The sequence below is a fragment of the Oryzias melastigma genome, linkage group LG1, assembly GCF_002922805.2.
Source record: "Oryzias melastigma strain HK-1 linkage group LG1, ASM292280v2, whole genome shotgun sequence".
NCBI classification, from domain to species: Eukaryota; Metazoa; Chordata; class Actinopteri; order Beloniformes; family Adrianichthyidae; genus Oryzias; species Oryzias melastigma.
The window spans coordinates 29,940,395-29,955,204 of record NC_050512.1 but is presented as its reverse complement, the minus strand read 5'-3'; the positions used below and the strand labels follow the sequence as shown (position 1 = coordinate 29,955,204).

Sequence of the window (14,810 nt, the reverse complement as noted above, 5' to 3'; positions counted from 1 at the left end):
CGGAGGCTCTCACCGACCCGCACTCAGCACCGACAGCCGCCAGGCACCCCCCTTCCTCCGGGATGAGCCTCTCTCGGAGCCCCGCTCACCGGAGCACCGCGCGCGCGCTGCAGCTGCTGCTGCTGTCCGCGTGCTTCCAGGTACAATTTAAGCTAATTTAAGCTAATTTTACCTGACACTTCGCAGGTGAAATCACTTTGTCTTGGCGTTAAAAGTGTTTATTTGATCAAATAAATCACAAAGTCCATCTTTTTCAACAGTTTAACTTTTAAATTAAACTATAGCGGGTGTTTTTAAATCTGGTTTGGACAGATGTTTCAGTTTGTGAGAAGCTCTGCGCGTGAACGTGTGAAATAAATATATATTTTAAGTACTCCCCGTGCTTCATCAAATTATAAACTTGCATTACTCTGCATTTTAACTATCTCTGCTGCTTTGGCTTTAATCCAGAAACTGCTCCCACTTTTGGACAGTTAAAGGTATATATATAAATTTAGGATGATGTTAAAGCCTTTCGGCGCAGATGTCTTGTCAGAAACAGCTCACGCGCTGAGGCGGGAGCAGAGACGCACACAGCGATCACCTCTGCTGATATGTCACGACTGTCTGTTACTTATAGGCTCTTTAGGATCATAAATTACAGTTTCAGTTGCACATAATTATATATTGCAGACCAAAGATTATATTTCTACCGTTTATTTAACCTTCATGCTTCCCAGCATTAGAATGTTTTTATTCTGCGCAATTAAACTTTAAAAATTTAAGTTTATTCTGTAAAGATCAATTGTCTCATCTCTAGATTTACTGTAACTGTTATTAAAACTCTCCAACTTTGCTTTAATTGCTGCATTTGGTGAGTTTTTCCTGAGAAATCCATCTAGTTACATCTAGTGACATTCATTTAAGTTTGCTTTAGTTTTTCTTAATCCTTAATCTTTATTTAAGTTTTTATGGTTTGATTGATAACAGTATGGATGCTGACACATGTCTAAAGTTCTGAGTTAAAGTCCCAACTGCTCTGGAGACGGGCGATAAATGTGGAAACCTGTGCAGGAAATATCAAGGTCACCAATAAACCTGAGAGAAAATGTTAATGCACCTGCAACATGTAAGGTAATGTAGGTGAGACGCAGGTGTGTCATAATTTCCTTTTTTTCAACTCTCCAAAATCCTATGGACCATGCAAGGATCCTGTTGCTGTTCCACTGATAAGTGTGTGCTCTTTGCATTAAGCCCGACTGTTAGAAATGAGGAACTTATGTGATCCCACGAGCACTTACCCTGTTCATGTGGCATTAAGGAATCAGTGCTCGCACCTTACTAACAACTAGAGTGCGTTGTAAGGGCACAGTACGATATCTGCACGTCATAAGTGCATGTAACTTGCACTATTGTTTCATATATTTCACGATAAACTTACTACATGTACAACAATAGTCATTCCATTTTTATTTCATGAGCAAGACACACCTGCGCTTAGGGCTGGGTACTGATAATAATTTCCTAAAATGATTCGATTCCAATTTTTTTTTTTCTTCACAATATTTTTGATCCACTCAATTACATTTGATACAATTTAATTTTGAGTTTACACATTTAGATATATTTGTTTTTATTAATCTGATGCAGTTGACTTTTAATGTTATTGATGGAATAATGAGATTGTTAATATCATACAGTGTTACATAGATTCTCTAAAGGAGAAGTTCTAACACAAATGTTCAAATCATTAACATTGTAAACATTGTTCTGCTTCTCTTGGAGGGCGTTTCAGTTTGGCCACTAGGTGGAGGTATATCAGTACACTTTTTTTTCAAGAAGAATAAGCAAAGAATGAGCAAAAAACAGAACTTTAAACCTCAAACGGTTACTTAAAAAAATGTCCTTCAGAAGAGTTTGGAAAATTCATACCTGTGAGTTTATAAAGATGTTAATTTAGTCAGCAATGTATGTTTACGTCAACAGAGTGTAGCATTAGCTGTCCTATGGGAAATTCCATTAAACGTTAGCATCAAGCTAGCAGACTTTAGCTTTATGTGCTAAATCGATTTATCACCTCAACCCTATATGCGCTCCCTGTAGGATGCAGCAGCTCCTCTCCATGACCCTCCACCCGAAAACCTACAGCACCCATGCGGGTCAATCCCTAAACAGGTGCATGTGACTAAAGCTTTTAGTTATTTATTTTAGCTTAGCTTGAGTTTAAGTCACAATTCGTCAATTGCTATTGAGTTTAACCCTTTAACATTGGAGATATATAAATAAGACATGGTCTTTGATCTCTTTGATATACCATAACTTTTTGATCGTATATGATCTATATTCTGAAGCTAAAGCTCCGATCTTAAAGTCCTCCTCCAATGCAAATCCTGTTTTTTGAGTTTTTAACATGTATTTGTGGCAGTTTTCTTAATAAACAGAACAAATGTAATAAGAAATCATTTTGTTATTGCCTTTCTGAGTATTTCTCCTTTTAAATCTGTCAATCTAACTGTCTTGGACAGACTCTGTTTGAATGAATGATCTTCTTTCCATCAACAGCTCTGCTGCACATGCACTAAACCCTCATCTGTTCCTAGTGTCTAGTTCAGGTTCTGGAGAAGAGAAGATGGTATCTTCACATTGACTGCAGTCAAATGAGCCGCCGTTCACATTTCTGTGGTCAAATCAGCATCACTGGATTTTTGGTGTGAGTTTCATCCAATACTTACGGTAGCAGGACTGAGAACGCTGGAAAATCTCCACCAGACTCCACGGAGCTTCTTGATGTGACCACGGAAATGTGAACGGCGGCTCATTTGACCGCAGTTGGAAAGGATTGTAAATCAATGAAAGAGCATTTCGATGTTAGCTTTCATTATTTTATCAAGAACTCTGAGAAACCAATGATTGAATATATTGATCACAGCAACGTCAATAAACATTGGAGAATTAGCTAAAAGAGTCTTTGGTGAACTGGAAGGAGAAAGAATCAGGATTTTGGAGGAAGTTCTGTCCATGAAGATCTTCACTTCTTCGTCCCAGCTGACATCTGGATCAGAACCAAACGGCTGATATTGCTGAACATTTTTATGTAGCAGCAGTGAAGATTTACGCTAGCGAGACACAGAGCTATGATAATCAGAAGGGGGGATCAGGGGTGTAGCACCAAAAGCCACGCCCCCTCAGAGGACATTATGGAAACACAGGTTTAAGATCGACATGAAAAATAGCTTTTTAACACATTCAGGTTGGACGATTTTGGTTTAAAACTTGGTAATTATAATTAAAACAGTACTGGGAATGTTTTTTTTTAATAAAATAAAAAAAATGATCATAGGACCTTAAAGTGTTAATTTGTCAGTCTCAAAGCACCTTTGTGAGGAAGTTTGGTGATGCCCGGTTCCACACTAACATTGTCTCTTGTCTGCTTTCTCTGCAGGTTTCTGCAGCTTCAGGACATTTTGAGCTTCGGATTTTGTCGTTGCAGAACAAAAACGGGCTGCTGCAAAGTGGAGCCTGCTGCGAAGGATCCCCCGATGTGCTGAGCGGCCGCTGCACCGGCGGCCAGTGCCAAACCTACTTTCGGGTCTGTTTGAAGGAGTACCAGCTGAAGGTTTCCCCGACGGGGCCGTGCAGCTTTGGGACGGCGTCCACGCCTGTGCTAGGAGGGAATACCTTTTCTTTTGTAAATCTCAAGAACAGTAGATCCAGGATTTTGTTGCCGTTCAGCTTTGCGTGGCCGGTGAGTAAAAAAGTAGCTTTCCTCTGATAGGTATTAAAACAAAAAAAAAAGGTGATTGATGCTTTTCTAAAAACATTTTTCAACCAGATAGTCAAACGTTTTGGACTTGAATTACAATTTCTGGTGTTAAACATTTCAAATCAGTTCAAAGTAAAGGATGGAACACATTTTTCTTTCATCAGGAAAGGGTCTTTCAGTCAGCACAGAGAAGCTGCAGTTCCTTCATTTCTCTTCATGGTCTGAACACCATGAAAATGTAGTAGTTCACTTTCGGCTTATCCCTTTCGGCGTCGCCACAGCGTAACAGCACCCACTGTTTCACATCAGTGATTTGGCAGAGTTTTTACGCCGGATGCCTTTCCTGACACAACCCTGTACTTGAGGGGCACAGGGACCCAGTTAGGCAGCAGCGTCAAGGGTCTTGACTAAGGACCCAATCTGGGTGGGGATCAGTGGACAACCCTGGGAATCGAACCCAGGGCTCCTGCGTGTCAGCCCTTCACTTAGCCCACTCAGCCACCCAGCTGCTCTGAACACCATCAAAATAAATGTCTATATTCATTTTATTGTAATAGATTTCAAAGAAGCACTCATAAATTAAGACTTGAATCTTACCTTTTAACATACTGAACAAAACTTCAGAACCGGTCAGTAACTCTCTGCAGACCTGTTACCATGCCGACCGAGCCAGGTCAATATACAAAGGAAGACCATGAGGATGAGTGGTACAGTTGGGTTGAAGTTATTGGACTGGAACAGCTGCCCCTCTTAACTCTTTTCTTTTTTTCTTTATACGGCGTTACAAACATCAGTGCGACATGCGTTGAAGCTGGAAGTTTCTGGGGGCCCATGGGAATCCTGGAGGCAGTTGTCCTTGTTGGTCAGCTTTGCTCCATCTGAGGGATTATGTATGTGGGCGGAAGAGGTTTTATTTTCATCCATTAAATTTAGGCTGGGGTTTTTTTCTAAGAAGTTTCATGGAAATGATAAAACTCCAAGCTTTAACCCCAGACACTATAGGAAAAAGGTGTTTTGGGGAGTTTTTTAAAAATGCATTGTTGCACAAAATTAATAGTTTAAATTTAATCCTGGAAGTCTTTATTTTTCAAAAAATGATACTCTGCTAAATCTATGTTTCATAATGTTAAAAAAATGAATGTTGGATATGTGGTTGCTGGAAAGCTTTAAGGGTAATTTCCCTTTTTTTTTTCAAGTGGACTTGAGAAGTTTTTAGACCCCCCCCCCAACAAAAAATAAATAAATAAGAAGCCCGTGTGGCTTTTTTAGCACACAATTTCTGCAGAGCAGCAGGAACTCATCAAATATTCACCTTAGTTGTGATCGGGACAGTTGGTGCCCCTGTTAGCCTCACTCATTTCCCATCATCCCTTTGTTTACACTCTCTCCTACTAGCTTATAGCACCTCACAAACTCAAGCTAACATTAGTAGCAAGCACTATCGGAGTTATCCAGTTGGACAGTTTTGAGCCAAATCGTAGCTCAGATGAGGAAAATGAAGACGTTATTGGATGTATTTGTCTGCATGTGGAGGATTTAGAATTGTAGCGGAGCACGAGACGTTTAGCCCGCCCATGTCAGTCGCTGCATCCCAAATCAGAGCTTTTTCATCTGCTCCTGATCCAACCGGATTTTAATAAAGAAATGCCATATAAATGAGTATACGTTGCAATTTTTTTCATATTTTAGCCAGGTGTGCAACTTATAGTCAGAGCATCTTATTTGTGTTTTTTTAAAGACATAAATAAGCTCATATATTTATTTTCCCAGTAAACACCAATTGTCCTTTTGTATTTGTTTCCTCTAACAACCACTAGAGGACGCTGCATCTAAGTATAAGTAATTGCTATTGACAATGGCCCAAGAAGTGTTGTCCAAAACAAACATGGAAGAGAATCTGATCTTTTTCCTCTTCAACTCTTATAATATTCTTATACAGATCAAAAGATTAGCATTCTTGTGTTCATTCATTTATTTATTTAGCTACGCTGGGATTGGTGGGTTTGTTTTTGAAACCTCAGACTTTTCTCCCAAAAGTGCGACTTATACTCCGGGAAGTACGGTACTCAGAAACAGTTCTAATCTTTAATTCTATTATATATGTCCTCCATCATGAGAAAAATGCTACAAGAACTTGTTAAAAACACCAAAAACATGATCTTCATTAGAGTGGCTCTTTAAATCCTTGAAAAGCTTGAGTCGATCCCTGAGGTGCTCTGTTAACACTGGTCAAAAATTTAAAGTGTTCATGAGAAGCTGCTGCAGTTTCCTGTCTGCTTCTAGAAAGTCCTCGCCGTTTTTACGTCTCCCTTTGCTTTGTCCCGTTTTTGTCATTTCCTCCCTTGACCTTCCTCGCTGGCGTGGATAAAGGACTGTTGTTGGTGGCGCTGCTCAGTCGGCTGAAGGACATTCTTGCTGTTGACCCTGGTAACTGCCATGTTAAACGCAGCCATAATGGGGACATACACCGACGGGATAAAGTTTCTGTTGTTGCCCCCCGCCCCCCACCGCTTTTTTTATACTCTTTCGTCTGAAGTGGCCAGCCGATCCAAACAGCCTCTCCGTGCGTCACTTGTGTTTACGGAGCTGTACTTGAGCTCAGAATGTGTAAAGCTGGGCCAAAGCCACATCTTCACTCCAGACCTCCTCAGATTCACCCCCTTTTCTTTGAAAGTCCAACATTTGTTACACTTGTCTCCACCAATACTCTCTTTGCCTTTTAGATCTTGCCAATATTGTCTCAAGTTTTGGCCTCAATTTAAATTTTATTATTATCTTTTTTTGCTTTTTCTTCCTCTATCTACTGTAGAAACTGGTGGTTTACATCCGGGGTGTCGAACTCAATCGCACAAGGAGCCAAAATCCAAAACGCACCATAGGTCAGGGGCTGAACAGGATAAACATTTATTCAACACCCTAAAACAAAAATTTCAAAACTTTAACTTTTTAACGTAATTATGAACAAGATATATAGCATTACCTGCAATAATGCTAGTATGAATTTCGTAAGCTGAATTTGGTAGCTGAAGATGCTAGTGCTGATAGCTGAAAACGCTGAAATTGATAACCAGCTAAAATAATAGCTAAATTTCAAGTTAGCCTAAAAGAAAAAAAAAAAATTAGGTTAGCCACAACAGCTAGCATGTAGCTAAGCTCCAAAATAGTCAAAAAAATCTTAGTAAATGCCAAAATAATCCAAAAAGCTATCAGAATGCTAATTTTTAAAACGTTAAAACCATAAAATTTTAACATAATTATGAATAATAAAAACGCATATTAGGCATAATACAAGGAATATTAGTCCAGAACAAAAAAACTTAAACCTTAAATAACTTTCAATATTTTACTCTCCATAAAAATATATTTGATCAAAATTATACAAGTTAAAAATAAGCGCAAGTCAACATCGCGCCATTAATCATTGATATTATTGATCTGGAGGCCCGGATAGAATTACCCGGAGGGCCGGATTCGGCCCCTGGGCCTTGACTTTGACACGTGGTTTATATGAACATGTGTGAACTGCTAATGTGAAAACACTTCCCTTAAACTGATTGTTGTTTATATTGGAGATAATTTCTGACATATTTCTCTTGAAATGAACACCAGAAAACATTTTCCTTTGCCTTTTTTCTGTCAATAACAGTGTGCATTGTCCTTAGGCTAACTTTTTTTTGTTTACTAGAGGTGGTACACCTTTGTAAACTTTTGAGGAAATATTTTATCCAGAGATCTAAACTGTGGTTAATTTTGGTTTAGAAAAATACAGAAAGAAGTGAATAACGATGGCCGTAAATTGCTGCAGTCAGAGGAAATTTGTGAAGTTTTCATGGGATTCAGGGACTGCTGTTGAGGTTTGTATTGGAACAAATGATGCTGTCTGAACCAGACCACCCCCAGAGACACAAACGCACACACACACACACAGACGGACACTCTGACAAACTGGTCATCCATGCAGGACCAATCAGCTCGGCGCCTGACTGCTTTCCCTGCAGGACTCTGTGAGAGTATTTTTCTGCTGTTCTAATGGCTCAAACCCTTTTGTATTCTGTTTATTTCAGATTTCACTTCTGTCATTATTTTTATGCAACTTCCTTTTTCTGTGCTTCAAAACATCCAGAAACAAAATGCGTGTTTGGGAAACAACTCCCCTTGGCTGTCCATTGATCATTACGGGAACTTCACAGAAGCAGGACTTTTGTTCTTTCTGTCCTCAAACAATTAAAGCATGTTTTAACTTTGTGGTGGATTTTGATCGAATGCTGTATTGTGTGTCAGGAAGTTGGCTAAACATAAATAGAAGGAAAGGGGCTGACAGTCTCCTGACCAGACTGCCTAATCTGTCATTACATTTTGGACAAACTGCTCCACAACCAGCATTACATCCACGCAGGACTATGAAGGACTCATCTCTTGAGTTACCAGTCTTTAAAAAACGGTGAAGGGATGAACAACAGCTGCTGAGATGTTTTTTTCCTCTCTCTTTTTTTGTGCTGGGTTCAGAGGGTCCTGATGTGCCACCCAAACATGGAATTTTTTCTCTGCCTGTTGACCAGTGCAGCAATCATTTGATTGTTTTCCTGTTTGCACTCCTTCCTTCAGCTTTCCTCATCAGCATCAGGCCTTGTTAACTCTGGATCTCACTGCATCCCTCCTGAGCTCTAGAGTTTCATGGTGTTCCTACGTATAACTCAGAAGAGTTTATCCTGAATATAAATGTGTGCTTCAGGCTGAACCACTGAGTACATCTGTTAAGTTCTAGCCTTCTGTTGAGACATAAACTGCTGTTGTTCAGTTATTCTATTTATCAGAATAACTGTTTTTGCTCTGATATGTTTTTTTTTTTACATAGTTTTTATAATCATTTTTTTCATATTATTTACTGTTGATTTGAAACTACTGTAACAGCAATAAAACTGTAGAAAAACACGAGAATAGGAGAAGTTTGATACACTAATTAGCAGCTTTGTAGGATTGTTGAAACCAGGAAGTCGACCTTTTTGTATGTATAATGTCGGGAAAACCCAGACAATCAGCATTATGGTACGACCCTTGATTAAAAATAATGTTTGAAATATTTTAGAAATATACTTAGTCTAAGCTAAAAGTTAGGTGGTTTACTGTAATACAATATGTAAATATTAACGTAATCTGTTGCAATTTAGTCTGAAGAAGTATTTAGTAAATGTACTTCCTACACTTCCGGGAGCCACAGCTATTATAATTAAAAAAGAAAAATTAAAAAAACTTTTCCTTTTCCTTTACGATATCGAAATCTATAGATGACTTTATTAATCCCCCAAAGGCAATTCAGTTTAAAACAGCTCTCCAGCAAGAACACATAAAAACATGACACAAAAAGCAAGACAAAACAAAAGAAGTGCATAAAACCGCAAGTAAAATAGTTAGCATAAAAATAACATAATTAAAAGGTAATTATGAGACAGGTTCCACCCTAAGGTCGAGTGTAGCCACTCTGACTTAAAAACTTTATGGCACTAGAGATAAAAGATGTGTACCTCTTTCTTTTCCTCGCCGGGACAGTAAAACGACGGCCAGATGGTAATGAAAAACTGGAAGCGGGGTGTGTTTGTTATTGATCAGATTTGAACTATTGACAATATTGTGAACAACTGCTGATTTTAATGGATTTTTTAGCTACCATTTATCATTTCTAAACTTGAAAAATGTTCATTTTTATGTAAATAAATGTGGTTTATTGAAAAAGTGTTTGATACCATTTAGAAATCTTAAAATTTGAGGTAAAATTCTATTTTCCTTTTATTTTAAGATTTTTTTAGTAGATAAATTTGTTTAATTTAATCTAAAAATAATAGATACTATATCTACAATTATTTCATTTTGAGACATTTTAGAACTATTTTACTAATTGAAAAAAAAAATCTTTTATTGGATTTTTCTCTATAGTTTTTTTTAAAAAGTTCTGAATGTTCCATATTTTTCATAGAGAACCAGTGATGCCTGAAGTACATCTCACTTTCATCATACTGTCAGTCAGCCTGGACAAGACATCAGATAAACCACCATGGAGAGCATAATGAGAGGAAGTTGGCAGCTCTGTTACTCCCTCCGCCCTGCCTCGACCTGCCTCCACACGTTGCCTGGCTCTGCCCTTTCAAACTATTTTCCCACATCTACAAAAAGCGATTCCACCCTCTCAATCAAACATTTCAAAGCACCAGAAGTGATGGGAATCAGCCAACACTGTAAGGTTTTTTTTTTTTTTTCCTACTCAAGATGTGACGAGAAATTTCTGGATAGTGACCAGCTGCAAACTTTCCATCTGCACAGTTGTCTTAATCCTATTAGCTGCTAACATGCTTCGAGGTGCCACCCAGTGAGTTTTGCACGCAGCTCAATCTTCTGTTCCTTCACGGTCGCAGAGGCATCAACCTGACGCCCGCTTCAAGTTTCATTGAATGAGATGATGTAAAGAGGCTGTAAGAGCTGGACAGAAGGTTTACAGTCACAGATGGGATGTTAGGTCACTTCTGCATTTGAGACAGTTATGTGGCGATGGAGTAAAACGTCTTTATGATCAGCTTTAAACAAACTATTATTTGAAAAGCTTTTCAGGTCCAGTCTTATACCACACAACCTTTGGTCTTTCTTTTAAATGCTCTTAAAAAACCCAGCAGAGGTTAAAATCCTCACCTGTACTGCCATGTTTAAATAAATCTGCTGATAGAAAACATGACATGCTCCGTTACAGCATCTAGTAATCCTGTCAGCAGCTGTGAGCGCTCCATAAACCAACATCACAGCTCGAGGTGACCACTAATCTGTAAACTACACGCACTGGCTGTGTTTTCCAGCAGAGCTGGGAGTTGGTAGGTCAGAGTTTGTGGAGTTGCTGTGGACCCAGTCCAACATTAACAGGGCTTAATGAATGTGGACAGGGTGATGTAAGACCACACAAGCCGAAACTAGGAGGGAAGCCCCGAGAAGTTTTAATTTCAGTACATGACCTGAAATGCTGCTAAAACCATGAAAACCCCTAAGATTTTACAACTTTTTTACCTTCACTCAGTTTCTCACAGTTCAGGCGGTGCAAGAGTGTTGGGATTGACTCCTAATGTTGGTGACTTTTTCTGGTTTCAGTCGCACGGCAAAGATCTTCAAAAACTGGTGCTTTGTATTATTTCTAGATACTTTCCCCATTGTCTTCTAAATTACCTTTGAGTACGATGGATGAATAAATGAATGAATATTCTTTATTCCACACTGGTAGTCCAACCAGTCATGAAGAAAAACATAAATATAAGACATTATCAGGTGCAGTGATAAGAGTACACAAGAGAAAGACCCAACAAAGCATGATTAGAAAAGGCAGTGATAAAAGTGTACAAAAAGTTAATAATACTAATAGCATTTAGGGTGTGTTTAAGTGTGTGACAACTAATAGGACTTCAACTTCAGCTTATATCTCACTGAGAGTGTATTTCACTAAATATGATATTACCAATGGATGAGATAAGGGTGTTCTTTGTCTTATTTAGACTAAAGATTAATTTGAATGAGGGTGGACAATGAAGCATGTAAATTGTTAATTCTGGAGGAAACAGTGAGAACTCTCTTGGCTCATAGTGGCTGTGAGCTGTGTTAATTTTTATGTTGTGATCTTTGTCTTATGTTATCTCAAAGTTATGATCTAGGAGAAAAAAAAAATGTTGACAAAAAATAAACTTGAAAACATATAGCAAGTAAATATAGCTTTAGAGCCACTTCAAAAACATTTTCTGTAATTGTTTGTCCAGATATTCCACCCATTGTTCCTTCTTCCCTCTTGGTACAATGACGTATATTTACACACAAACACCACTTTTCATTAAGGCTCATCTTTTTATAGCCATAAATCACATTCCCCCATGCACAAACTTTCACAAAGATGGGAGATGGTACAGACTTACTATTAGTTAGTGCCCTTGTAGGACTCCAGCCAGGTCACCAATGTGGGTATAGTTTATTGCCACTTTGACAGGCAAGCAAAGCAGAGAGCAGACCAGCAACCTTTCAATCAGACGTCGGCAACTCTACCTTTGCACCTTATCTGTCCTCCTTTTACCGCTTATCAAGAGCCTGGCCGCAGTTCAATCCAACATGCCCAGATCTCCATCTCCACTAACTTGTTCTCCAGTTCTGGTGGTGAAACCCCAAGGTACCTCCACGCCAGCCGAGAGACAGTTCTCCAACACCCTGGCCTCTTCCATGAATGGAACAGCCCCCAAGGAGGCATTAAAGAGACACCAGACCAGCAGCTCCACCAGTTCCAGCTCCTGCTGGGTGGTGCCTTAAGTGGTGGTTGGAACACAGAGTTATCAGGAAATTGAGAGCTTTGCCAGCAAACCCTAACGCCGGCTTGGTTTAAGGGTGGGATCCGGGAAACACACTTTCAATGATTCCATCAGGAGCGTTCAAACCCCTCTTTGTCTGTCTTGTCACCTAAACCCTACCAGGGACTTAAATGTTAAAAAGTTTCAATTTCAAAACATTTTACACGATAAGATGAAAAATGGAACAAGAAAAAAATAAAAGAAATTTCTCATATTTGTCTCCTATAAAAGTCTTTGCATATTTTTTTTAGGTTCGTGGAGGCTTAAGAAACATTTCTGTTGCAGCACATCTTTTAATGAAATTATGTTTTTCTCAAGGGTAACCAAACCCTAAATCAACTTTTATTGTCTAACCTTTATAAATGGACTTTAAAAATGTTGTCTTTTGGTCATTGCCAAATTTTTGTTGAATTAAAATACTTTTGTTTAATTACTGAACATTTAGTCAAAACCCTCTGTGTGCTGCGGGTTGAAACGAGGTATTACTGTTGAATTTTGTGATTGGTCATTTGGTGCAGGTCCCAGAAGTTCAACGCCATCATGCTCTGCAGCTAAAGTATAAAAACCCCGCCCATCTTTGATTCTGTAACTGTAACTCCCCGCTGAGTCCGCCTCCACTAGCACCGCCCCCTTTTTTTGCATTTTTCAAATCTGGTTTGAGAATGGTGTCAGCCCCCAACCGCCCTGTTTGGATACCCTTTAAAGAAATTATGCTTTTTTAATTATGTTTGCAAAATGTATTCAGTTTGGTAGAATTATGGGGGTAAAAAATGTGGCCAATCTATTCTAAAAAGCATCTCTTTTTTTTAATTGGTTTTAAATAATTATTTTGTCATTGTTTGTTTGCAGAGATCATACACTTTGATCTTGGAGGCTCTGGACTTTAATGACAGCTCCTCGTCTGGCAGTGAGTATAATTTATTACATGTTGAAAAGAAGCAGCCATGATGTTTAAATGAAATCAGTCAGTCCTAGTGATAGAATTTAGTCTGATTTTTAAATTAAGTTTAAATTCCACAAAAAATTGACACATTTTCCTTTACTTACAAACCCATGTTCATCTAAAAAGAAGGAATATTAAAATTAAAGTTAAATTTAGCAGTTTTGTTCATAAGGTACTATATTAAAGTATGTGAAGACCTAAGTATATGAAATTGGTTTATGAACTTTAACCAAAATCATGTCAAATTGCACTTTTTTAAAGCATGAGATTAATTCCAGAACAGAACTTCTGATAATATCCACACAGATCCGTCTCATTCAGAAAACAGCCTGTGTGTGAGGTGTGTGTGTGTGTTATAAAGCTCCCAACGTTTGTTTGAGTTCCTGTTTAGCACCCAGTGGTCAGCGAGGTTGTCAGCGTAAGAGTGTTGGCTCAATGCTATATTTGGCGTCCCTCAGGGAGCCATTATAGGCTTGGTGTGAGGTCAGCTGGGCCCCGCCGCGTTGTTTTTATTGTAGAAAGTGAGAGTGAAGAAAGGGTGGGGACACCATTAGGTTGAGGTTTTAGTCGATACATGAAACTGCACTTTTGTTTGCTTGCCAACTGAACTGCACTGCCTAAACTTGGTGTCGAACTTTGAAGAATTTTTTTCCCTTTTTTTTTTTTAAACTAAGTAGCTGTCAAACTGCTCAAGGAGGTAAAATGCTGAAATCAAGCCAAATGAGTACAAAGCAAATATTGGCATCCTCGGTTTACAACCGGCCAGCTAATGTCCCAGCTTATTGCTTGTGATGTTACAGAGTTTGCTCACATTTCCCTCATCAGGTACAGAACAGTTGCACTACTGTGCTTATAAATGCAGTCTTACCTGCCAACTTTTAAAATTATTTTTCTGGATGTAAGTTTAGAGTGTATTCACACTGGACACATATGGTTCTCGTAATGTGAACCAGAGTTTGTTTCCCTCGATAATCCGAAACAAAGTTTCAGTCTGAATAGGCGCAAGGGAACCCTGGTCCAGGACCAGCAACCGCACTCAGACCCATCTTTCGAGGTGATCTTGGTTTGTTTCCTTTTGAACTGAACTTCGGTTCACTCTTGAGTTTCCTCAGTTTGAATAAAATCCGCTCTGGGAGCGAAATAACTGAACCAAAACGGCCACCGTAGCCGGTCATTAGCGGACAAACGTGGAGCAGTGATGCAACAGAAACCCTTTGAAATGTGGTCGGACGAATGCAGGCTCATAAAAACAACTTTTAACGCGATGCTTACACTGTTTTCCCAACGATCTATATTTCGCAAACACTTATTAGCGTACCTCGTAGCCGTAGTGTTCCCAGTAACCACTTGCAGCATTCCTCCGTCATACCAAAGTAATGTAAAAATGTATTGAACCTAGCTTCAAACAGACGTTCAAAAGTGATCAGCAAATAAAGTTTGAATAAGTGAACTATCTTGACAAGTATTTGCAAAGTGCAGCACCTCCATCTTTCTCTTTGTTTTACCCGCCCCCACAACTGTTGGCCAATCACTGAAGAGATCTTTAGTCACATGGTTTTGTCTAGAAGCCTTTGTACGGTGAGCTCAAAGCCCCGCCCCCATGTAAAATTAGGATCAGCTCAGCCGCGAAAACTCTAATATCTAAATTGAAACTGAAAACAGAGAACTTCAAGCAAAGAATGACAAACAAAAAAAGGAAATTGAAAGTACAAATAAACATAGTTTTTTTTAATTGGTAACAGTTTTAGTTTTGTTTTTTTTTTTATTT

General features: G+C 38.8%; 1 protein-coding gene across 1 annotated transcript in view; it reads left to right on the top strand.

Annotated features, from left to right (window-relative positions):
* Window positions 1-14,810, top strand: part of LOC112157364 (protein jagged-1a) — a gene marked incomplete at its 5' end in the record, with an annotated part of 47,801 nt that continues 32,991 nt past the window's right edge. The window contains 3 exon segments of the mRNA XM_024290063.2: window positions 1-140; window positions 3,422-3,724; window positions 12,949-13,006. Coding sequence (XP_024145831.1) covers window positions 63-140; window positions 3,422-3,724; window positions 12,949-13,006 — 439 coding nt within the window.